The 27,327-nt window shown below is 40.7% G+C and overlaps 1 protein-coding gene across 1 annotated transcript; it reads left to right on the forward strand.

Annotated features, from left to right (window-relative positions):
• Positions 1-216: 216 nt before the first annotated feature.
• On the forward strand, positions 217-27,046 carry PRKAA1 (protein kinase AMP-activated catalytic subunit alpha 1). Its single transcript, XM_075184134.1, has 9 exons — positions 217-386; positions 11,837-11,978; positions 15,507-15,600; positions 16,326-16,470; positions 19,706-19,793; positions 20,776-21,000; positions 21,572-22,064; positions 23,030-23,156; positions 23,653-27,046. Exons 1-9 carry the CDS (start codon positions 266-268, stop codon positions 23,898-23,900), a joined length of 1,683 nt encoding a protein of 560 aa, XP_075040235.1. The 5' UTR covers positions 217-265; the 3' UTR covers positions 23,901-27,046.
• The last annotated feature ends 281 nt before the right edge of the window (positions 27,047-27,327 follow it).

A 27,327-nucleotide genomic window follows, 5' to 3' on the forward strand; every position in this document is an offset into this window, starting at 1 on the left:
GGAGGTAACATGGGTGTATTCAGACTGAGTGACACTATTGTCCCAGCGTCCTGTCAGACAGCGCAGCCCGCTCTGTGTACTCCTGTCTACTATAGACTCTGCTTACTGTGTGACCTCGCCCTCTTCTGTGATCAGCAAATCAGATCCTCTCCTGTGCTGATAAATGACCTGCGCACATGGTTTACCCCTCTGTGCGTGCTCCCGCGTCTGACACAGCGTGCGCGCCCCCGCCTCACCAGCCGCCCGTCCCGAGCGCTCAGTGCGCATGCTCGGTCCGTTGCTGAAGATGGCGGCTGATAAACAGAAGCATCATGACGGGAGGATGAAGATCGGACACTATATACTGGGGGATACGCTCGGGGTGGGCACCTTCGGCAAAGTAAAGAGTAAGTGGGTGTTGGCGGGGGCGGACACACGTACTTGGGCGTGGGAGGGGTGGTGAGTGGATGACGGGTGGGAGTGGTAGGTTGTTAATAGAGGGTGTAAGTGTACGGGCACATACGGGGTGTACTAGTGGCAGGGAGCATGCCTGGGGCAGGACATGCTGGGACTTCAGGAGAGGGCTAGGTGTATGAGGGGCAGGGGGGGGGGGGGAGGTAGGTGTGTATGAGGGGCAGGGGGGGGGAGGTAGGTAGGTATGAGGTGCAGGGGGGTAGGTAGGTATGAGGTGCAGGGGGGGAGGTAGGTGTATGAGGTGCAGGGGGGGAGGTAGGTGTATGAGGTGCAGGGGGGGAGGTAGGTGTATGAGGTGCAGGGGGGGAGGTAGGTGTATGAGGTGCAGGGGGGGAGGTAGGTGTATGAGGTGCAGGGGGGAGGTAGGTGTGTGAGGTGCAGGGGGGGAGGTAGGTAGGTGTGTGAGGTGCAGGGGGGGAGGTAGGTAGGTGTGTGAGGTGCAGGGGGGGAGGTAGGTAGGTGTGTGAGGTGCAGGGGGGAGGTAGGTAGGTGTGTGAGGTGCGGGGGGGGGGGGGGGTAGGTAGGTGTGTGAGGTGCAGGGGGAGGTAGGTAGGTGTGTGAGGTGCAGGGGAGAGGTAGGTAAGTGTATGAGGTGCAGGGGGTAGGTAGGTGTATGAGGTGCAGGGGGTAGGTAGGTGTATGAGGTGCGGGGGGAGGTAGGTAAGTGTATGAGGTGCGGGTGGGAGGTAGGTGTATGAGGTGCGGGTGGGAGGTAGGTGTGTGAGGTGCAGGGGGGAGGTAGGTAGGTGTGTGAGGTGCAGGGGGGAGGTAGGTAGGTGTGAGGTGCAGGGGGGGGAGGTAGGTAGGTGTGTGAGGTGCAGGGGGGGGAGGTAGGTAGGTGTGTGAGGTGCAGGGGGGGGAGGTAGGTAGGTGTGTGAGGTGCAGGGGGGGGAGGTAGGTAGGTGTGTGAGGTGCAGGGGGGGGAGGTAGGTAGGTGTGTGAGGTGCAGGGGGGGGGAGGTAGGTAGGTGTGTGAGGTGCAGGGGAGGTAGGTAGGTGTGTGAGGTGCAGGGGGGGAGGTAGGTAGGTGTGTGAGGTGCAGGGGGGGGAGGTAGGTAGGTGTGTGAGGTGCAGGGGGGGGAGGTAGGTAGGTGTGTGAGGTGCAGGGGGGGGAGGTAGGTAGGTGTGTGAGGTGCAGGGGGGGGAGGTAGGTAGGTGTGTGAGGTGCAGGGGGGGAGGTAGGTGTGTGAGGTGCAGGAGGGGAGGTAGGTGTATGCGGTTCAAGTTTATCCATGTCACTTCACTAGACATGCACTTCATGAATCAGTGCTGTTGATGGGGGGGTAGTTGTTTTTGTAGCTCAGATAGCTGAACTTTATGGAAGGGTGGTTTTTGTAATAAATATGTTAATATTGGTGTTTTAGGAGTTAAAATCTATATAGTATAAACTACTACTCCTGCTGTCAATTATTTGGAGGTTAATAGTCACTGAGGAGCCCTGCACCCATACAAAAGCATGGGGGCTGACTACTTGTATCCAGATCATGAAAATATTCACTGACTGATATGTAATTTACAATATAGCTCTACATTGCTCTTTGTAATAAGTATTCCTAATAAACACTGAAATGTAAACATCAACCTCCTGTTTATACAGATTGTTTACAGATGTTTATACATATATTGGCATTTGTGTAGTATAAAATATGTATCTATGTGAAGGCATGTGGCATTTATGAACCATAATACTGCAGCTTCAGGTTTATATTCTGAGAAGTGTTTGTAGAAGACAAGTGCAATAGTAATACAGTATCTGATTTCATAAGTCAGGTTTGGGTGCCATGTTAATTCAGCAAAAGTCATGCATTGTTGGTAGTTTGGACCTGCAGTATGCCGGATGCAAGATGGTTGGGATGTGTGTGGCAGTTGGAGAACTACGGTTTTTCAGGGTTCACTGAATGCTGATTGGTGCAGCATTTTTCTATTTGTAATGTTTTCTTATAAATTAGGTGTGGCTTAAAGACAGAGGACTTCATTGATAAACAATAACAAACTCCCACACTCTGGTTTAGCCTGAAGATTTTCCATCTCTAGCTGTCAGAATACATATAGCTAAATTACAGCTATTACTCAAGTGTGACTTCTAATAGAATTTCATTCAAATAATTTGTTTCCATGGCTTTGAATTGACTATGTGTAGACTAGCTGACATGTAAATGTTGCATCCATTTGATTTGGATGGAACGTGAAAATTATGTACATATACTATTGTACTTTAATATACACCAATCAGCCACAACATTAAAACGACCTGCCAAATATTGTGTTTCTTGTGCTGCCAAAACAGCTCTGATCAGTCAAGGTATGGACTCCACAAGACCTCTGAAGGTGTCCTGTGGTATCTGGCACCAAGACGTTTACAGCAGATCCTCAGATTCCTGTAAATTGCGATGTGGGGCCTTCATGCCTGACTTGTTGTTCCAGCACATCCCACAGATGCACAATCGGGTTGAGAAATGGGAATTCCTGAACAACTTTTTGCCATGTGGCAGGGTGCATTCTTCTGAAAGAGGGCACTGCCATCAGGGAATACTGTTGCCATGTAGGTGTACTTGGCCTGCAACAATACTTAGATTGTAAGCTTGCGAGCAGGGTTCTCTTACCCCTCTGTCTGTATGTATTACCCAGTGTTGTCTTATTAATGTTTGTTCCTAATTGTAAAGTGCTACGGAATTTGCTGACACTATATAAATAAATGATGATCGCTATGTGTTAAAGCAGCATCCACATGAATACCAGGGTTTCCCAGCAGAGCATTGCCCAGAGCATCACACTACCTCCACCAGCTTGCCTTCTTCCCATAGGGCATCCTGGTGCAATCTCTTCCCAAGGTAAACAATGAACAAGCAGCCGACCGTCCACATAATGTAAAAGAGAACGTGATTCATCAGACCAGGCTATCTTCTATAACTCCATAGTACAGTTTTGGTACTTGCTACAGTACCTCTTCTGTGGGTTTAGACCAGGCAGGCTAGCCTTTGCGCCCATTGTGCATTAATGAGCCTTTGATACCCATGACACTGTTGCCAGTTCACATGTTGGCATTCCTTGAACCACTTTTCGTAGGTGTTAACCACTGCATGTCAGGAACCCACCACAAGACCTGTTGTCTTGGAGATGCTCTGATTCATTTGTTGAACCATCACAAATTGGCCCTTATCAAAGTTGCTTCTCCCCTTTATTTGCATCAGTCTAGGCCCAATTTATGTGCAGGTCCACGATAAACTACCGTTTAGTCAGATATTGCAACAGTATGTACACTCTCTCAATCATGTTTTATCGTACCAAAGCACATTGCATCATTTGGTTTTCTAAACATACTGAAAATCACGGTTAATGATGTAACGATGTTGGCAAATGTGGAAGTGTGTACACACATGACCAGCAGTGTAGGCAGATATCTTATAGAGTAGTCACAATCTTATTGGCAGTTGTCTGATGCAGATCTCAGATCTGACTAGTGTAGGTGTGTACACATCTGCATGATCATCGGGACTATTAGTTCTTGGTAAATAGTTACAGGAGTCTCATCTGAAGTAACATTCAGTAGTGTACCCAGCTTTATGCTTGTCCATAGTTCCTGCCTCAGCACAAACATCAACTTCACAAACTGACTGTTCACTTGCTGCCTAATAAATCCCACCCCTTGACAGGTGCTATTGTAGCAAGATAATCTTCCGGTGGTTATCAATTTACTAATGACCGAAACTCCAACAAGACTTACCCTGATTACTTGAGGGTGACGCTGTCATTACCGGCTCACTTATAATTCCTACTGTGGACGTCCAAGTATTGCGATCACCGAAGATCCTGGCACGAGTAAATGACGTCGCTCTGCTACATGACTATTGCTGTTAAGGTGGTAATGGATGAAGGAGGCAGCTGTACATTGTACAAGCGTTTGTCCAAAAATATTGTACAGCTGCCATCTGCTTCCATTACCCCCTTAACAGCAATGTCACGTCAGTCACATAATTTACTCGTGCCAGTATTTTCGGTGATTACAATACTTGGACGTCCATTTTACAAACAGTAGGAATTATAAGTGAGCCGGGAATGACAGCGTCACCCTCAAGTAGTCGGGGCAAGTCTTGTTGGTGTTCTGTCATCGCACAAACATGCACAAACATACCCAACCCAAATCTTCACTTGTGCTTGTCAGTAGTTTTAATGTTGTGGTTGATAGGCTAACTTAAATATTACCCACTAAAGCAGTTTGCATATCTCAAACATACAAAACTGTATGAATGTCGCACACAATGCAACTAAAACTTGTCTATCCTGCATCACTCTGGAATAAGGTGTAAAGTGGTTTCAAGAGTGATTGATTTACAGTCTCCTAGGGAACATCCCCTCTAGATTCCTAGCAGGGTTTGCACCCAAGCATGGTTAGACAGACATGTTTTCAATATGAGGTTATGCTAGCTTTTTTTCCCCCGATTGTCTAAAGACATACTGTTGGCTGTCTTCTATCTGTGAGGTGAGATACTTCAAATGCTTTCTGCCTTAGCAAAGATCTTTAAAATCTCGGTAATATTGAACTTAGAAATACTATAGGTATATTAACTTGATAATGAACTCTTGCTTGTTACATATTAACTCCAAATGACTTTACGTGTATTGAAAGCTTCAAGCTACTGTCCTACATCTGACCTGTAAGCTTCAAACGTCTTATTCAGAATTACATTTTATATCTTAATCTGTGATTTTTGTGTTATAAATTTTTATTCCGCATAACACAAACACTATTTAAAGAATAAGCTTTCTGGTAGCTTAAGTTCAACATTAATTGCTGTTCAGTGTAATAACATTTTATGACATGGGCAGATTCACAGGCAGTCATTAAACCTTGTATTTCACCTTGAGCCCATTCCTCTTGGATTAAATAACATAAATATTTTTGACAAGCTGTTGCTGAATGTATAGGTAACTGTTTTCTTGAAGTGGCTCAGATTCCAGGCTTTTCAGCACAAAGATTCCTAAATATGCTGTTTAGAGCACCTACATTTCTTCAGACTATGTACTCTAGTGATAGATTGATCTGTAACATTAGTTACATTTTGTGTAGTTTTTAAAAATCTAAATTTATTTGTACAACCTGACGAAAATCTTAATTGTAATGTAGAGTTAAGCTGGGTGCAGACTACAGAACTACGTCAGATGTGATTTCTGGAACTATTACCAATGAAGGTCCCAATGATCATGTAGATTTGTGTACACACCTGCAGGATTTACCTTCAGATCTGTGCTCTTCATCTGTCATAACCATCTGCTGAAAGGGTCATGACTGCTCAGGCCATAGAGATCTATAGACACTGCTGGAGCTATGTGCATAAACACTTCCACATTTGTCTGACTGTGCTCCAACGTTGATGGTGACTTTTGGTAAAACATCATTGTGGTAGAGTGCACTCTAATTGTCTGTGATTGGCACAATAATTGGTTGAAAAACCTGTAGTGTACCCAGCTTTATGAATACACCAATCAATCTAGAGAAATCTAAAGCTGCTAATCTCCATTGGTGTCAGTGCTGTTAGTTTTTGGTGCATACTGAACTCCATCTGCACTATACAAATATGAAAACCACAGTAACTAGTCTTTGCTATCCTAGATGCTGATGTCCTGTTATCTTAGTCTAGATCAATAAAATAGGGTTTGTTGAAATTGTAAGGTTGGCATTCTAGCTCACATAGCTCGTCATATAATTGTGTTGTATATTTGATTTCTTTATTGACTGATATTCTGATGTTAAAGATATATATATATTTTTTTTATATTTTTATTTTCTCCCCTCACTCTCCCAAGATCTATGGAATTAAAGCACCAGTCCATCCTTGTGGCCTTTTAAAAAGTTAAGATTGCATTTTCATTAGCCAAGGACTGCTTCATTATTGACAGCTGATAATGCTGCTGCCGCCTTCACACTTGGTAGACCAGTTGTTACCGTTGTTCTGCTTCTTTGTGTATCGGGTGTTCCTCACACCTTAGATTGTAAACTCATTTGGACAGGGCCCGCCACATTTTTTTTCAGGTTGCTGTATGTAACTTTTGTCCCGTTCCCTAAGTGTACAGCACAATATAGTATGTCAGCATTTTGTAAAATGTACTATATTATCTTATGTATAAATTTAGGTTTGGTGTTACACTTGTAACTTTTCCGTATGCAGATTCATTCGCCCTGAAGGCATTGTATTGGATAGATTTATGTCTTGTTTTATGTTAAGACCAATCTAATTTATGGGGTTACTGTGTTTATGAATTAGACTGAACATTTTTGTTCTTGGTTAAGATTTCTGAATGTTAAAGTAAATTCTTTTGTCTTTAACATTGCTGTGTTCCTGGTTGTGGAAGTGCATTGTACAGTCAGATTTCCTGTTGAGTTTTGTAAGTTCCCTTCCCTAGTCTCTAACTGTCACTACTTTACAATATGTAGGGTAAGATGATTGTTACCTACATTATTCATATATCATTGTATCTGCAAATGTTGCTGGTAATTTTTTTTTAATTTTGTTTTTTCATATATCGGTAAACAGTAACTATCTTTGTATTCGATTTGTTTGTGGAGTAAAAAACTAGGTGCAGACTGTCTCTTGTTCACTCTGGTCTCTGATATGGATAATGCTATTGTGGCATGAGTTTATATGGTTCTTGAAGTATATGTTAACATCAAAGTATAACAGGTACTTCTGAATTACTTTGTACTTTGCTCTTGAATATAGAGCTTTCCCTTATACCCCTACATTCTGGGGTTTCCTAATCCCATTGTTAAAATCTTGCAAAATATTGATGTCCTTTAGTAAGGGAGTAATGGCATCTAGTTACATATGGAATGGTGGTAAAATTAGTAATGCTGGTCAAAAGCCATATACCAGTCTTTGTAGTGCCTGCCTGTTCCAGGTAGGCTGAGTTATACTGTTCTATCACTACAACGCTCACACAGTAATACAAACCTAATAGGTGTGTGTCCTGATTCAGGAGGTGAAGCCCTGGCATGGTTAACTCTGATCCTTATGCGGCGCAAAACTCAACAGTTCAAGCTGTGATTCACAAATAACTCCAAAATATGTAGGAAGAATAGAATTTTCATAGGAACCTGGAAACCTTAATTGCTGGCCTTGGGTATACTGGTAGCGGCACCATGCTGACTTGTACAAGAAACGAGTCTCTGATTAGGGGCAGCACCCCAGATACTGGAGATAAGGAGGTGGTTTCTCTCAGATGGTTAGTTATCAGGACCGGTATGAGACGGCACAGCTGACATACTATATGATCTGTGCTGAATTGGCACAGTAGTGTGCTGTTAAACACTATGTGCCACTGGCGTGTTTCTAGTAGATGTGTCACGAAGTATAATGTGCCGGGCAGTGCATGTGGCAATACAGGTATACTGGTCACTGCTGGGTATAATATGCAAGCCATTTGGGCTCTATAATGCAGGCATTTTATGTGAGTAATTTGATATCTTTGCATACTGTGCAATACATGGATGTATCTATATGTAAGAATATAGTACACCTACTATTTTGCATGACCCCATCATGTAAAACATTAACTGATTCTTCCTTACTAAATTTCTCCTTAACATTGACCCTATGTGTTAATTTGGAGAAATGTACTAGTCTGAGTTAACATATTTAATTGGAAAGCATCAGTCCAGACTCCTGTATAATTTGTACTTATCCTTAAACTTTGATTCACACTCTGCATTCTTTTACTGTGTAAACTTTCAAAAGCAAGGTTAATTTTTAGCTGACCTAATGTTTGTTCATATGGTGCTCCTTTATATTGCCCCCTTTTTTTTTCTTATAGGTGCCAACAGTTGGCACCAGATGTTTTCTAAGGACAATAGTGCATCCAAGTGTTCCATTATGTCTCTATTCTGCCACGCTTGCCTTGGCACCAGTTCTAATTTGTTTTAAACTAGCATTATAAGGGGAACTATAACTAGATATGATTGGTATGCCTATATCTAGTATCCTTGCACTACATTAACTGTTGGGGTCTAATCTTAAAACAAGCTGTGTATAGATGAAGTATGTAGTGTTACGCTGGATGTACATATCTGTTTTCAGTGTCCAGTGACTGTCAAAGTTTTTAAGAAGGGTGTGAGTAGTGTATACATGCTTACCAGTAGCATGTTGCTGCAATCTCTGATTAGGATCAAATTCTTTGTAATGTAATCATTCTGGAATTTTTTACAGCGGCATTATTCTACAGTTAGTAGCTGGGACGTGTGTTGTGCCTTCTAGTGGAAATCGCCTACTGTAGTCATCTGATGTTAAAAAAGGAATATATATTATGCTTTTGCTCTTATAACTTCAGAATAAATAGGACATGGATGGATTCCATTGTTTTGTTTTTTTTTAATCTTAAGGTTCAGAAAATTGGAACCAGACTGTTAATTTTCAACAATGACAAATCTTCAGTTTTGATGTCTTACAGAATGTGCATGGCTACTTACCAGCATGTATTATACCATAGGCACTGAGAGGGCACATACTATAGACCAGCTCCACTTGTGCTGTTTGAACGTATTTACTGTGAGACTAAAAGCTTTCCGATCACTGAGAATCAATGGGTTAGGTAAGACGTTCTCACTGAAGTGCACGGCTGGCTCCCAAGATTTTGCTATACTTTTATTATTTATACTTCATTCCTGGAAACTCGTTCCTCTTTACAGACAATATAAATAAGTTTTATTTTCAGGGCAACTTCCACTTTTAATTTGCATGTTTGACATCTTGGTTTAAGTCACGAGTGAAAGCTTTTTTTTACTAATATATGCAGTAAATGAAGTGCTTAAGCAGGGGCATGCGGGCCTGGGTGGGGGGGGCATCTGCCCCCCTGGGCCAGTCCCATACCTTGGGCTGGATCACTGGGCCACCTGCATTTTTTTTTTTCTCTCTAAAATGTTCCTAATTGGCCGCTGAGTTGAGTCTTGCCCCCAGGCTAAAATATTGCAGCCCTCCCCTGTGCTTAAGATATGAGTATAGACTCCTGCATACAGTGATACCACTTCCATGTAATGGCCATAATGTGTAAGTAGTACAAGCTTAGATTGTACAATCCCTTAGATTGTACGCTCCTCTGAGCAGGGCCATCTCTCCTCCTGTTTCCACCACTTCTAACTCTGCTCTCCAGCTACTTAGCCCTCCTCCTTGAGGGTACTCCACCCCACGTCCACTCTCGCTCCCTCCTCCCCCCTGGGGGTCTCCCTGTCTTCCGCGCCCTCCTTCTTGGGCCCCGTCGTTTGCGGATCCTCCATCCCCCTTCCCCGCCCTCTCTAGCTGTGGATTGAGCTTACTGAGTTACTGTGTTTACTGTACTGTGCTGTCTCCCATTGTATTGTAATTTTGTTTGTCTCTGTACGGCGCTGCGGATGCCTTGTGGCGCCTTATAAATAAATATTAATAAATAATAAAAGCTGCAAACAAGTGATTATGTTCATATGAAAATTTCAAAACTATCCTATTGCCTCAAAACCCACTTTCTAACTTCAGTTTTTCATGTTTGGTTCATACTGTTAAAATTTTGGGTGAAAATATTTTCTTGATAAATGTTTGCTTTTGAGCAATAACAGCTTGTACTAAAAATATAGTATGAAGTTTCAATAGATTATGTGTGATCATGTAGTTTTATTTGCCCTTTAACCTGTGTTAAGGAACTGTGTGCAAATCGCTCCACTTTTGGATAGTTTGTACTGCTGTCATATACATGTAAGTGATGGTGGGGATTTTTAGACTTGCAAGTTTACAGCGCTGCTTACAGGGACAGGATTAACAGACCGTCTAGTATATTTTAGTCATGATTGAGTCCCAGGCATTGCAGATAAAATGTTTCCTATGTGTGTATCTCGGTTGCAACTTCCATTTTATCCATGTGATCAGTGATAGTTTAGCCAATACATTGCTCAGTAAGGCTAGGTATACACTACAGAATTTTTCGACCAATATTATCTACAATGATTTTACTAGAACTGCATTTCCAATCGAGCAAATGACCGTGCTGGACCCTAAAGACAACACCTACTGATTAATGAATCCATGAAACTTGATATTAAATATATTAAAGACACAATAATAAAATAAAAATTAAAGAAAAATATGCCGCTGTATGTGTACACACTATACACTTACTTCTGTGCTATTCATCTGGTCCAAGAGCAGTGTAGTCTACATTTGTTACACTGATCATAACACACAAAATAAACTTGCTTTCTTTTTCTCAGTGTTATAACAAATTTCTTTGGCTTCTCTTATGCTGAAACAAAATATTCAGTCTTGGAATAAATGTACGAATTAATCCACCTACAGCTCTCTACATTTACCAGTAACGGGTTTCTCTACAGTCTCTTGGCCAACAGTTGTGTGAGTGCAAACACCGCAAGATCGGAAGCTGATTTGAACAAGATTTTTAAACAGAACAAGCAAATCAAATACGTTGCTCTCCCAACACCTATTTCCTGGGTGCTTAACCTGGCTGGTTTTACTTGTCAACCAGCTCTTGGTGCCCGACAGTCCTATTATAATATAATAAACCATTGTTTCTCCTGTTAACATGCAGTATGTGAGCACTACAGCCACCAGTATGTGTAAGACCAGTCATAGGTGTGAGCAATAACCTCCAACATTTTTCAATATTGCAAAGTATTACACTGCCCCCACCCAGCTACTTAATGCCACCTGGCTGGCAACATTTTCCAGGGAGAACACTTTACTGAAACTACGATCTGTACTTTGGAAGGACTCATTCATCTTGCAAGTATACACACTAATATGATATCATGCTAAACAGTCGTTTATTGGGTATTTGGCTCAATTATGGCCTGAAAGACCTGTAGTGTGTACCCAGCCCTACTCTATGGCCTATACATTGTAGGCTTCTGATTAGCTGCATCCTTATCTAGTGTTCAAGCAATATGTATGGAGTGTTTGAGTTTTCCGGGCTCTAATGTCGCTGCAGTGTGTACGAAATTTAAATCATTGTTCACGACAACATGGCTGTAAAAAGTCGCTAAAGGGACGTCCGCTCTTCCGTTTATTGTACGAAACAAGGCTAGTGTGTATGCAGTCCATGGACCGAGCGATCGGACCATCGGTCGCATGTAAAATTGCTCGGCATAAAAAGTTGGTCGAAATTTCTGTAGTGTGTACCCAGCTTAAGGTGCCTGCAGTCTGCTTTGTGTAATCTTACTATTATCTGGTTATCTCACAGGTTCTTTTATCTGTTTATTTATATAGTCACAATCCTAGCAGTGTCTTCAGTATTGTAGCATACGTGATCCAGTGCACATAAACTCATTGCTCATGTACTCCCTGAGGGTTGAATAAATTAAATTTTTCCCTACTGGAAAGTCTAATGGGTTTTTTATTTGTCATTTATAGTTGGCAAACACGAACTAACAGGCCACAAGGTTGCTGTGAAGATACTGAACAGACAGAAGATTCGAAGCCTTGATGTGGTGGGAAAGATTCGGAGGGAGATTCAAAATCTAAAGCTGTTTAGACATCCTCATATAATTAAGTTGTAAGTGTGGACTTCACATATTTGTATGTCCATGGGAATTGCAGAATTCAGACTCCTCTCTCCTGTCTTTCTCACGCTGTACTCTGCTATATGGTGTAGAATCTCCCACTAGTGCCCCAATGGCTACAACGTACATATCTTTGCAATCCAGTAAATGTATCAGAGTGTAATGTATGACTTGTAACTCCTACACTGAATCCACGTAATGCAGACTTTACTAAACTTTGTAAAATAACAATGATAGGGATGTATAAATGTTAAATCACCCACTAATTTTTCATTTGAGTAGCAGAATGGAGGGATTATCCATAGTGTGTACTGACTCAGTGGGGTTAGAAGCACACGATTGGGAGGGTTCTTTCACCTTTTGTGAGTTCTCAGGGCACAAGTTGCTACATACAAATTTCAGTAGCCTGCAAGTAGTTCCCCAGCTCGTGTGTACAGCCTTTGTTTTCTTGTCTGCATTCATTTCATGTATGTCCTGTATCCCCCAATATCAGATGCTGTGCACACTGATGCCATACAAATATGTCAAAATATATATTTTGTATGCGTTCCACTTCGAATACCATGCACTGATATAAATCAATCACTTATATATTTTTTCCAATTGCGCAGTCAAAGCAAACTACTGTTTTATGTCTTTTCAGCAAACAATTTCCAGAATGCTTCTTTACACAGACTCCTTCAGGCTGTTTACAGCACATTTATTTGATTTCCTGAATCCTCAAGGGTTACACTGATTGTGACAGTAGCATAAAGGGGTGCTTCATAGTGCATTAAACACTTATTTGGCAGTTCAAAAGTTTCACTTTGTGTGTACCAAAGGAAGATAAATTAAGACCAGCATAGACATCCAACAGAGGAAACTCCAGAATTACTCTTTTAAGCTGCTATATACAGCAATCTAACATACATTATCAGATGTTGGTGCGCAGCTTGAGCTGTTAGGCCTCGCCCCTTACACGGTTCATCACTAGGACTTTGTCACAGTGCAGACCAGAGGAATTTATCTTCCTCAGGTACGTACATTGTTTGGAAAACTTGTGTATATTTTATGAGGAATGTACTCTCCAGTAACAGATCTGGTCAGGTGTTTCCTGACATGCTGTACTTGCTGTAGGCCACAGTTGGGTGACACATGTTAATGTTAAACTCTTGTATTCAGTGACGTCAAAAGAATAAAAAGTTCTGGTTATGCTGTTTGCTGGGTGTCCCTGTTGTCTGTAATGGTCCTTCATGGCTCTGATCTGTACTGTAACTGCTCATCAGGCCCAATGTATGTCAGTCTTAGTGCCCCTCACCCATTGACCTCTCCATGTGGAGGCTTTACCCCCACTCAGGTTCTTTGGAGGCTGGTGATTGGCAGAGCAGGCACCCAGTGCCCTGACTTGGCAAATGCTGCATATCAGGAAAGTAGCTTTGTTTGTCTTAACATTTTAATTCATTGAATGTAAAAAGCAGATTTTTTTTTTTTCATTCGGTTTAGAGCCGCTTCAGTTTAGAAAGCCGCAATATAGACCAGTGGTGAAGTCGTGTAGTAGTAGTACAATTTTTTTTTTTGCCAATTGTGTCCTAAAATAAACTTTAAATCATCAAAGTGAAAGTTAACTATTGAAATGAAGGTTGCTCAATATAATAGCTAATCTAACACAAACCATTGCTGCTTGTTGTAACGTTTACCGTAGGGTGTTTGCAACACCACACAGCTCTGTAATTCTCTGTAAACGGTTCTGCATGAGGTGAAGACTGACACACAAGGTGACTGTTGAAATGTGGATAAATGAATAGCAAAAAGGCAACGGAGCGGAAAGTTTCCACTTCAACATCACAGCTTAATACTGATATAGTTCTACAATGACCTTGGTGTGAAAGGCTAGTGGGTAAATTTATCAAGCTGCAGGGTTGAAAAGTGGAGATGTTGCCTATAGTTGCCAGATTCTAGCTGTAATTTTGTAGTGTACCAAATGACAATCTGGTTGCTATAGGCAACATCTTCACTTTCAATCCTGCAGCTTGATAAAATTACCCCAAGATGTCTGAGACATAAAAGCATATGTTTAACTTATACATGTGTAACAAAATATAAGATTGGAGTCTGACGACACAGCAGTTTGACACCCATTAGTTTTGTAAATATCTTCAGTTTGTGCACGCTGCTTACTTATCCATTGCCTGGATAAATACGGGGAGCAGCTGATCCCATGCATAGGCTGATCCAACAGACTACACGTGTCCTAACCTGGAAGATGTCTTAGAGCTTGGGCAGGACACCCACATGCAACAGGCACTGTTAGGCTGGGTACACACTAGAGCGTTTTGTCCAATAATCAGACAAATCAGCCGACATATGACCATTCGGTCGGAAATCGGGTTAATGTGTATAGTGACACGATGGTCGAAAGTCGTACTAAAGGTGTTGATTGTCAGCTCATTTGGTTGGTCGTACTGTTTAATAACTGCCAACCAGTCTTCTTGCCACAGTGAGCAGAAAAAGCAGTTGCTTGTTCAAAAGTATCCATATTGGTAAAAAAAAAAAAAAATTGTTGCAAACATACACTGCACACATGCTAAAAAAATGTGTGAAGAAAAACGTGTTGCCTTTGCTTTCATATGAGATTTTGGGTGGTTACTTTTGAACATGCGTTACATGGACCTCAAGTCATTTCAGTGTGTTCAAAATTTTAATCTTTGCACACGACAATGACTGAAAAGTCGTTGCCTGGACAGTCGGTCTTTCGTTAATCGTCTAAAACGTGATTGATGTATACACATTAATCGGCTGAGCAATCGGACCTTTGGTCGAAGGTCTTTGTTGTAGATACCGCGTCGGACGGAAAATTGTTGAGTGTGTACCTAGCCTTAGAGCAGTCCTACATAGATGCAATACTCTCCTGCCTCGTTTTACTGTCTGGACCAACATTTGACACATTCCAGATTTGTTTTGTTTTTTTGGTATTTTATAAACTGATTTCAGGCCAGTTATGTAAAACAGGCAATGACCTGCTGCGGAGCTTATTTTGTCAACTGATCTTTGCTGTTGGGTCCCCAGAAAATATACTTGGTAATCTGAGTCTTGGGTCCATCTCCATTCTTGTCTCATTACCCAACTAATTTGTTTAGAAAAGTAATTTGGCCCTGTCAATTCTGTAGAAATCTAATAAAACTGAGCAAGTTTGACAACTAAATGTTTGCTTTAAATTAAATTGGCTTAAACAAGGAACAGCATCCAGCACAATTACATCTACTAACCGCTAGAAGTCATTTATAAAGCACCACTAATTCAGCAGCGCTGTACAGAGAACATTGTCATCAGTCCCTTCCCCATTTTCGCTTAGTCTAAGTTCCCTACCGCACAGACTGGGGTTAATTTTGACAGAGGCCAATTACCTTACCAGTATGGGTTTGTTTGTATTTTGAGTAGAAATGGTAATGGGGCTTAAATATCGCTAGAGGTGCAAGTGTAACTGGCTTAAGCATTGTGCGCATCTGTGTTCACCTTACAGAAGTCTTCCATGTCTTTCTCAGGTACCAAGTCATAAGTACACCAACAGATATCTTTATGGTAATGGAATATGTTGCTGGTGGCGAACTCTTTGACTATATATGTAAAAATGGAAAGGTAAGCACTTGGTCACATTTTCTTGGGGAAACTTTTTTTTTCGTGGGGGATGAAGGCATATATAAATTCCCGAACTTGCAAAATAGACCATTTCCTCTATCCTCTGTCTAACCCGTCTCTATTCTCTCCAGTACTGTGTTAGAACACATGCCTGTCCGGAATCTCTGGCCATATACGGTCTCGTTATATCTGTCATGTAATTTGATTCTTTATTTGTGCTGCTTGGTTAAACCTTGATGTCACTGTGTTTGTTATGTGGCCAAATCTTCAGGACAGGGTCCAGAGACTATATAGAAAATGCTACATATAGAATAAGTGGTTATGGTGTTTTGCAAAAAAAAAAATAATGCCTCAAAACAAATTGTTCTAATGTGCATGACGACCTCTTGTGTACTGATGTAAAAGACTTTGCATGTTTCATTGTCGTGTCCTAAGCAAGAGCTTGATATTTGCACAGTGCTATGATCCGCCCACCTAGAACTGATCAGAACATACCACAATATTAGCAATATTCACTGACAATCTTTGTACTGTGTGTAAGCAGTGTTTAGTACCCCCCGCTTGACACTGTGCACTATCTATTTTATCATTGAGTGCTGTCTCTTGAAACAACTTAACTGCAGATTTCCACAATCCAGTATATGCTACTGTCATGGTAACATTTTGTTTGAAGATTTATTATGCTTAATTCTCACTGAACATTTTTATTTCCTTTTTATGTTAAGTTGGATGAAAAAGAATCCCGACGTTTGTTCCAGCAAATCCTTTCTGGTGTTGACTATTGCCACAGGCACATGGTGGTGCACAGAGACTTGAAACCTGAGAACGTTCTTCTTGATGCACATATGAATGCCAAGATAGCAGATTTCGGTAAGTCTCGTGTTTGCATTGCACTTAACTCTTTTACAGGAATTGTAATGAGCAATCTGACCTCTGTGATCTCTTCCTATAACTTTGACACCATGAGAATAAGCCATTGTCATTCTTTTGTAAGCTGATTCTTCTATAACAATGGCACATTGACACGGGGTCCAAGAGTTGAGCACCACTTCTGTAGTTCACAATAACGCATTCAGAGTGCTCTCACATAGAGTAATGAAATATATCTGAGGGTCATTCCACATAAAATCAACACAGGGTTTCAAACGGACTTTCTGACTGTAGTGAAATTTGGTATAATGTTGTCATGGGAGTAAAGACCCCCCCCCCCCCAAAAAAAAATAAAAAATAAATCTTAGGCTGATATGTGCACTGGCTTTGAAGTTAATGGCCTTTAAAGGTGCATTTTAACAAACCTGCTGTTAGCATTTTTTACATTGCATTTGATTGAGCTAGAGAGTTGGGGATATATTATAATCAAAGCAGTATAATTCAATACAGTTGTAAAATTTTGATTTCTCTCAAAAAGCCATATTTTTGAAACGTCAAATTCTTTATACTGTCAATAAATACCAAAGTTTTTAATTTTGGGATCATCTGCTACAGGAGCTTTCATTTTGCCCTGTTTGTTAAAATAATTAAAAAGAGAACTATCTAGGCCTGTTCATTACTTTAATTTATCTCCTTAAACAATCCCTTTGATGTATATTATGTACAATGACATAGTTTAAGAAATCTTACTACAGGTCATTACCATTTGGTGCTGCTGCTCTGGATGGATGGTGTTACCTGATGGGTTGGAACTGGCTGAAGGCTTCATTTGTATTTAATATTTCCACTTCAGAAAGGGTGTACGTTCACCCTGTCGCCTTACACAGAACATCTCCCATAGTGATGCATAAAACATCCGGCTTCCTTAAATGTGGTGATGGACCAGCTGGATCGAGAAATGTCACTCACTTCATCAATGTTTATCTTTCTCCAGAATAAATGTGAGCCACCTTTTCTTGTCAGACAGCATTTACATACCCTCTGATGTCAGCAAGTGGGAGCTAATACTACATTATCTTGAACGCAACAATAACCATCTTTTTGAAGTGTCCCAAGTTCTTTTCCAAAACTGGCAGGAACTTTTGCAAATTCTGGTATTTCAGAAAATTTACACATCTATTCAGAAGCCGTTCTCAACACCTTACTAGAAGTAGGATTAGTCTTTTTAAATGGGTTGAAACAATAAGTTACCTGTCACTTTCCTTCATCCTTTTTTACTTCTCTAAACCAATTTAAGCACCACAGCAGGCTTGGACTGGGCTGCTGGGGGGTCGTTGAAATAATTCACATGAGACTCTGGTGAGGGCAGCAAGTGATGAGCTCTAATTGAAGGAGCCCATCATGTGCTCCTCTGACCTGTGGAGATCAGCAGCAGCCTCATGGACTGTCTTCTCTGCCTGGCCAGGTGACTGAGGCTTCTTCCTGTGTGCACAGTGTTGCTCCCAGACTGCTGTTACTCCCTGCTTCCAGCACACTTCCTCCCGGTCTGGTCTTCCACTGTAATTAAACATTCTGCTTTTTCAAATGTGACACAAATGGTCCAGGGTCTGGTTAGGTTTTGTTGGGCTTGAATTGGTGACCAAGGTTCTTTACACTAAGTAAAGGCCACCCTAACCTGTCCCTGTAAAAGGCAGTTGAAGTGTTTCCACGTAGAGTATCTTTCCAGTTAACTTTACACCCTGTGCTGAATTGGGAGCACACGCTGTCTGTAAAATATTGTCCCCCAGACAGATGTGTAGTGCCTCAATAAATACAATTTTCATGAATCAATCAAAACTGAAATCTTGTAGCAGATGATCCAAAAATAAAACTTTGGGGATCTATTAACCGTATAAACAATCTGAGATGTGTTTAAAAATATGGCTTTTGTAAATTTTACATTAATTTTTATTGACACTTATGCTATATCATCTGAAAAGCCCATAAAGAGGCTTAAAATGAGACCTTGTCCAATTCTCATTCTCTAGCTGTCAGGTGAGTTACAAATGTAATTTAAAAAAAAAAAAAAAAGCATCTTTAACAAAAAAACACTTGTTTTTAAAGTGCAACTTTAAGGCTTCGAACTCCAAAACTAGTGTACATATCCGCTTAATATTTGGGGTTTTCTTTACACCCATGGCAGCATGTATTATATAAAATGTAATTGAACTTAGAGAATGTAAAGTAGAATTTTTTTTCTAAAATTATGTTTTGATCTGGAATGACCCCTGCTGACTCCATTAGCAGAAGCTGTTTCCCTCTGATCATGTACCAGTCTCCTGTGACTACTTTATGTATTAGGGGTGAAGGTAGAACTGTAGGGTCAGTAGCAGCATTACCCCTTGTGATATATGGTCTGTGAAATGACAGCCCCATTCTCCAATCCAATATATAAATACCCTGGAACGTATCGGCTCTAAAATGTGTTGAGTCTCATCCCTGTGACCAAGCAGTGTCACTGCTTCTGATGTTACACAGGCAGCAGTTTGTGTTGGTCCAGTGTAGGGGATGTTGCACAGGTCATGCTGAGTGGTGATGGCAGCACTTGTATGCCTCTAACTGCATCACAAGATCAGCCCTCACCCTATGCTCTTCATTCTTGAGTTCTGTGTAGATGAGGTGTTTAAGTAGGCAGAGAGTACAATCCCTGTTGGATTCTAAATCTGATCCACCATTTCACTAGACTGCCCTGTGGGCTTTGGGGGTAAAGGGGTTCTCTACAAAGCCTCCTGTGGGGACAATAGGTTTCATGCAGAAGAACTTATAAGACTCAATTAGTATCTATTAAGATTGAGGTTTTTAAAACTTTGACACAAATTACTCATTTGTTTTTAATATACTTATTGGCTTATCACTATTTCAATTTTAACACTAAATGAGACCATGGCTTCTGTATTGATCCCAAGGCAGCACATCCATCAAGCACATCTGTATCCGCAGTGGTATTATGAAAGACCATGATCCATCTGGTTAGTTGGACTATTCCTTTTGATACCCGCTGTAAAGGTGCTTCAGGTGCATCAAAGCTTCAAAATTGACATTCAGTTTCTTGTTTCTGTGAAATCCTTTCACAGGCTACAACACATACTAAACTATAGTATCTCTGCAGTAATCCAATGTTCTGAGCAGTCATCCTCTCATTGCAGCTCTCAGATGTCATCGCTTCTGATCAGTGTCTAACTTACTCTTCCTTCAGGTCTCTCTAATATGATGGCCGATGGAGAATTTTTAAGGACGAGCTGCGGATCTCCCAATTACGCTGCTCCCGAAGTCATTTCAGGGCGGTATGTATCTACATTATCCACCTTCAGATAACTTGCCCTGGAGAGGTTTTTCTAAAATGTTTCCTTCTGGCTTCCTGTGTGCTCATTAGCAATGTATTTAAGAAAAAAATAAACTGTACAGAAAGTCAGAAGTAAAAAGCAAATCTGTCTTGGGCAGCACAGTGGCTCATTGATTAGCATTGCAGCCTTGCAGCACTGGAGACATAAGTTGAATTCCCTACCAAGGCCTTAGCTGTGGGGAGTTTGTATGTTCTCCCTGTGTTTTGTGATTCTCCCACACTGAAAAAACATACTAGTAGGTTACTTGGCTGCTGACAAAATTAACCCTAGTCTGGGTGGGTGTTATGGTATTTAGACCGTCAGCTCCAATGTGGCAGCGACTCATGTGAGTGACAAATATTCTCTGTACAGTACTCCAGAATCAATGGCACTGTATAAATGATGACACTAAATGCATTACAAATATAGCTACATGGTAGCATACTATATTTACACCTTGTATAGTAAGAGGTGTGCTCTGGTCTGACCACTGAGTTTATGGTATAAATTGAGACCAAGCCTCGATGAAGTAAAATTGATCATAGGGAATGGGGACACTAAGCATCTAAGCTGGGTCAAAGCCTTTACAAAGTGATGGATTAAAACAGCTTCTACCAGATATAAATAAAATGTTTGGCATCAGAAAGGTTTGTGGTGGTCCAGTCTTGAAGCTTTTGGCTAATTAAATCTCACTCTGAATATTCTTTCATATGACGTAACCTGAATGTCTGGTGTAGTTGTCTGCGAAGCCAAGAATTCATTTAGTCCACTAATTTGGGGTGTACACTGGTTTAGGAAGTCTTGAGGTTTCCATTGCTGTAATAACTACGTCTCATGACATCTTGGTCTGGGTGATCCCTGGAGGACCCTACATGGTACAATAAATAGTAGTGGTCTAATCTTTAAGAATCCAATTTTACGGTGGGATATTTATGTTTTTAAGGCTATATGCTGGGCCAGAAGTAGACATATGGAGCAGTGGTGTGATCCTCTATGCGTTACTGTGTGGGACTCTCCCATTTGATGATGACCACGTGCCAACCCTCTTCAAGAAGATCTGTGACGGCATCTTCTACACGCCTCAATACCTGAACCCCATGGTTATTGGCCTTCTCAAGCACATGCTGCTCGTAGACCCCATGAAAAGGGCGACCATCAAAGATATTCGGTATTTTTTTTTTCCATTGCTGTTTATAATGAAATGCTCAAGTTTTCAGTTTGTATTGGTTTGTCAAACTAAAGACAATCTAATGGAATTTTATAACTTCTAAGAGGCCAGTGCAGGATTATGTAATAAATGGAAAATCTATCCTACTTTTAATGAAGTCTAAATAGGTTTACGTTTGAGTTCCTGTCAAGTAGTTCAGAATATTTAATATGTGATATAGCTCATGAATGGTGTATATCTTGATATTTAATAGTTTGTTGCAGCAGTTAATTACCAAGCCTTATCCTCAAACCATGCCTTGCATCATTAGATCAGGCGCGGTGACTTATGTGCTGCAGGGCTCCTGGGGGCCTGGTGTTGTCTGTCCAGAGTTGCTATTACCAATCTGTAATCAGATTATGTATTTACCCTTACTATTAGATTATGGGAAGTCACTTTAGAGCAGTCTAAAGTCACTTGGTCTGTTTCTTTGGGACTTTTATAGGGCAATGGAACTGATTAATGACAATTTGTATAATCTTGTTTACAGTAGAATGCTTTGCTTATACTTAACTCACTATGTTTTGTTTAGAGATAATGAATGGTTTAAACAGGACCTCCCAAAGTATCTGTTTCCAGAGGACCCCACCTACAGTACAAACATGATCGATGATGAAGCCTTAAAGGAAGTGTGTGACAAGTGTGAGTGCACAGAGGAGGAAGTGCTGAGCTGCCTATACAGCCGCAATCACCAGGACCCATTAGCTGTCGCGTATCATCTGATCATAGACAACCGGCGGATAATGAACGAGGCAAAAGATTTTTATTTAGCTACAAGCCCCCCAGATTCTTTTGTTGAGGAACCTCATACAACACCCCGCCCGCATCCAGAAAGAGTACCGTTCTTGGTAGCGGAGTCCCCTCGCCAGAGACACACTCTTGATGAGTTGAACCCACAAAAATCTAAGCACCAAGTTGGGGTGAGAAGAGCCAAATGGCACTTAGGAATTCGAAGTCAGAGCCGACCGAATGACATCATGGCAGAGGTTTGCAGAGCAATGAAACAATTGGTCTATGAGTGGAAGGTAAGGAGAGAGGACTATGCTTCCTGTGGGTAGTGGTACTTAACTATCTCTAAACATTCTCTTGTTCCATACTCCACTTGGCTAATAAAACATTACTGTTCCACATCGTGCTCCTTGGTATTTACAATTTGGGCATATGGATTTCAGGCCCTGCATTGTCATATTGTCCAAGTACCAGCGCACTTTACCAACAACTGGCAGCATATAGTGAACATGTTTGGTTTTTTGCCAGGCCTGGACACCCTGTGGCTCTTGTGGTGGGAATCTACAAGCTCCAGAATGCTTTGCCAGACTATTGCTGGCAGGGTATGCCGAGACTGTTTCACAACACCTGAGAACCACAGGTTGGCCTGGTTTAGGTGAACACTTTTAAACCTGCTTCTAGCAGTCTGTGATGCTTGGTGGTCACTTCCAATAAAATGTAACTGTCAAGTTATCTGGTTACATTCCATCATTTGATTGGTTTTATGTTAAAATGCACAAACAGCACTTTATTTGGTCAGTGGTGGTAGCAGATTTTGTTTGTTACTATTTAGTGTGTGCAGCTGATGTGAGATGTAATTCTTCTATACAGTTATATATGATGCATTTGTCCACATTCAATTTTGTGAAGACAGATGTGAGATTAAGCAAATACCTATAGGTGGTTTTGACTTGTTCCCTGTAGAAATTTAACAAATTTACTAAATACCCTGGTATTCACATTGGTTTTCCTCAGACATTAGCATCTCATTGGCGGACAATAACGGCAAACTGACGGTGCATGGAATCATTGGTGGGTTCTGACTGCAGAACAGATTTGTACAGTTCCCAGGGCCCCTCTGGATCTTTGTCTGTATTCCAGTTTGATCATGTGATCCGTTTATCTGGCAGATTGTACAGAGCTGAGAAATGTATTGACAATATGTAAATAACCTGGCATATTGAAGTGTTCTAACATTGTTTCCTGTACTTAAATCCTGCAGATAGTGAATCCATACTATCTACGTGTTAGGAGAAAAAATCCAGTAACCAGCATGTACACTAAGATGAGCCTGCAGTTGTACCAGGTGGACAGCAGAACTTACCTACTTGACTTCCGGAGTATTGACGGTAAGACACAACCATTGTCCAGTGAAAAACAATAGACCAAGAACTGCCTAGTACGATTGTGTACACAATGCAGAATTTTCCAACCAATGTGTTATCTGTAAAGATTTTACCAACTAATTAAAAGTCACAATCGGCATGTCGTTTCATGTCTACACACTATACATGTGTTTAAAAGATTTACTCTCCAGATCTGTGCTCTTCAACTGTCATAAGCCGGCTGAAAAGATCATGACTCTGTAAACTTTGGCGATTCTGATGAGTGCATTTAATGTCCATCTTACTTAGATATATTGGCTAACTTTTAAATTTAATTTTACGACTTGAAGTTAACAGGTGGTGCGGCTCCTGAGCCCAGCAGTATGTCTGCTGTATGCCTAGCCCCTCACTAGCCAGTCACAGCACCAAGCATAGTCATGACTCACACACTGGTCTTTATATTGTCTGAGAATGTTTTACATATTGGAAGATAAATGCTTTTGTATCTTTTTTTAAATAGATGACGTTACTGAAACTAAATCTGAAAGTGCCACCCCAAGACGTTCTGGGTCTCTGAGCAATTACCGGCCACCCCAGAAAAGTGACTCTGATGCTGAAGCCCAGGCAAAGTCGTCTGATGGTTCTGTCCCTTCCTCCCTAACCTCATCTGCAGACTCCTCCAACACTGACTTGGTCCCTCGGCCAGGAAGCCATACTATAGAGTTCTTTGAAATGTGTGCAAATTTAATAAAAATCCTTGCACGGTAGGCGGGGCTCTGAAGAGATTTCATATTGAGCAATAAGCATGCAGTAACCTGTAGCCAAATGCTTCCAGTTTTACCCCAGTCCTACTATACAAAGAGCTGAAAGAAACATCAAATGCAATTTGCACATAGATCGGGTGACTGTTTTGTTAGCTCTAAAACCGTAAAGCTTAATGTGTGATTATTATTTTTAATAGATATATACATGTGAACAAAGGTATAAAAAAAATTTGTATATAGTTTTTTGGGGACTTTTTTTTTTTTTTTTTGTCCGTTGACAAACTTTTAATTGCACATTTTATTGAACACTGGGCTTTGTCACTTCACAATGGCTTGTTTTGGGTTTTGTTTTTCTCCATGTATAATTTCACATTAAATCTGGCTTAAACATGAATCTACAATGTGATGGCTGCTGAAATGTTTTTCTGGGACATATCCATATCTAGAAGTAGGGGTTTAATGAATGTGCAAAGAAACTGTAAAAATGTAATAAACTATTTTTTGCCTTTTTTTTGTTTTAGAGCTAAACATTTTTGTTAAAAGGAGTTTTAAAATGTTGGGTAAATGTGGGATATGGGACGGTTAAGTAAACACTGATTTATTCTGGGTGATGTCGAACGTTTCTTCACCATTCCCGGTAACTGTTCAGTTGGCATTCACGCGCTCACTTTCAGTTTAAGGGCTTTTAAGCTAATTGAAAGCATGTCAAATATACAATCTAGTTTCTTTAAGGTAGTAACAAAATACAGAAATCTTTGTTGCTGGCTTGTCCACCTGAAACTGAACCATATGCTTCCTGCTGGCAGAATATCGTGACTCGTCTCTTGCAAATGCCAGTGTGCCTCTACTGATGGCTGGCTGATACAGCCTGCTGGATGCATGCAAGTTATTGTCATCCCACCCCTGTCATAGAATAGTCCAAGTTGCGTATCATATCATGTCCATTAGAAACTGGTTACTGCTAAGCTAGCTCTAGCACAGCTTCCAGCAAAGTGCATTGATTGGTGAAGTCTGGAGGTGAGCCGTACAGTCTCACTATGCACTGATCACTGGACAGCCCCTTATTGCATATAGAAACCAGTGCAATTACGTTGTGCTTAGTGACGTTGCTCAGCCACGATGTCTGCCTCCACTTGTACTTCAATATATAAAGCTCCAACTGTTTCATATCAAACATTTTTTCTTTAAAGACTTTATAGGTATTAATGTACACAAGCATTTATCTGTACACTGCCACCGAATTCATTTATGGGTGAATTTCTCCATAAAATTGGAAGGATTTGGTTGGCGCTGCTTGTGCGATCTGCTAAAGATGGCGACATAGTGACAGCAGACTGGCTGAGCCGCTGTCATTAGCCTTTCTCCATTGACTTGGATGTGTAAATGTGAGCACCGGGCAGCAACTTTTCCAATCGGATGTTTGGTTAACCTACTGTTTGGGCTTTTAACACTTATTGCTGGTTCTCTTATTTGATCTAATTACCAGATAGTTTGGGTCCAAGGGCCCCTGGGAAAAAACATTATGCTAATCACTGGCACAATACGACAAGTTTTTCTTGTCGGAAATTCTTACAATGATGACAGAATGGTAGAATGCTATTGTAGTAATCCAATTTTGTTTAAGTCTATGGCATATGTAGTGGTCTCTACTAGTTGGATGGAAAATGGCCAGGTAAAGTTATGGAAGGTATGGATTAGAAGCCTTTTCCTGGCACTTGCCCTTCGTCAAATTAACCAGATACCAGGAATAGCAGTTGCTGGTATGTCTTTGTGCAGTTTAATTGTGACATTGTGTACTCTCACGTGGTGATCTTTCAGAAGACCAGTAAATTGCAATACTGGCATGAATTTCTAAATTCCTATAGCTCTGAATGAAGAAACTTCCCTGTAAATCTTTCCAAATTCCAGATGGTAATGTATTTAGTTAAAAAATGCAGTAGAACATATACAAGCCAGTACATTAATCATCTGAGGTGGACAACCCCTTAAAGCACTGACATGGCAGGGAACTGCTAAACATACCTAAGCACTGGGCTCTTGCCACAAACCAATAGCATTTTTTTTTTCTTCTCTAGGAAGACACTTGTGAGAAGTAACACATTCCTTGGTAATCTAGAGCTGTGAATCTTGAATATCACATTAAAGATGCCTACATACTGTTATGAATAGTTTACATCTTGTGTATGCTCCTCTTTAGTATGCTGCTACCTTTTAGAGTGCCATTGTAATAGGCCAAAACTCACAGGCAGTAGCAAGTGCAACATACAGGTTTTAACTTGATGAACGGAGCAGCATCGTGATGGAACATAAGTGTACTTGTTTATATGGCTATTTGGTGGACTAAACGGATTCATGGAAACGCAACCTGTTCAGGAACTGATGCAAGGTAACCTCACATGACTAAGAACCTTGCATTTTTTTGAAGCTAGATTAAATCAGCTATGTAGAGCTGCAAAACTCTTATGTGGACCTGAAAATGCTCAAATGATTAAACTGTGATGGAGACCATGGAGTGGTTAAAGGCTACATTGCATTAGCTGCAAACTCTAGCTGTATAGCACTGTCACTAGTTACTTCTGAATTCATACGCTGCATCCTTCTGTACATCTGTTAGCTACACAATGTCATCTTTCACTGTGCTTGTTTAATGTTGGTTTAAAATGTATTTTGGAAGATTTCTGTGAATAGATTACATGAAAAAGTTGAAACCATTCCTCAACCAAGGAAGTAAGATTTTTAATGCACAACTTTTTTTTATATATTTACATTCTATTCTGTATTATATAATATCTATTGCCTGGGTTATAAATAAGACTGATATTCCAAAAAGTGTATTCCCTTTGCAGCTACAGTGGCTGGCAATGTAAACTCCATGCTGCCTGTGTTCAGTGTGTTGCAGCAAAGCATTGCCAGATCAGTATTTTACAAAACTGCACGTGGCCTGCATCTAGCAAACGTCTGTCATTGTCACCCTCTAAATCATCTGTTTTGTGTAATGCTGTACATACTGAAGTTGATGTGATATGTAAGGGAGTTCATTAAAATGAAATGGTTTGGTGCAATACCAGTCGATTTGTAAACAATGGCAATTTTCACATACTTGTGTGCATTTACGTAAGAATTTTGAATAAAATATGTTCTTTATCATCACACCTGCCTTTTGAATGTCATTTGTGGTAATAAGCATTTAGGCACAATTGGCGTATAATCTAAAGAGGGCTGGGTATAAAGTTTTTTAAAGTCTTTAAAATGCAATTTGACATGAATTACAAATAAAAGCACCATAATCTATGACCGAACTATCTCCTTTTGTTAGAATACACCTAAATAAACCTAGTACAGTCATTTGTCTGTGAGGGTAACATGATTGATTGGAAGTGGTCTTTGTACAATTAAAATTTCTCCTTCATCCACTCTGGGGGGACACTCCT

The sequence above is a fragment of the Mixophyes fleayi genome, chromosome 1 (assembly GCF_038048845.1).
Source record: "Mixophyes fleayi isolate aMixFle1 chromosome 1, aMixFle1.hap1, whole genome shotgun sequence".
NCBI lineage: Eukaryota > Metazoa > Chordata > Amphibia > Anura > Limnodynastidae > Mixophyes > Mixophyes fleayi.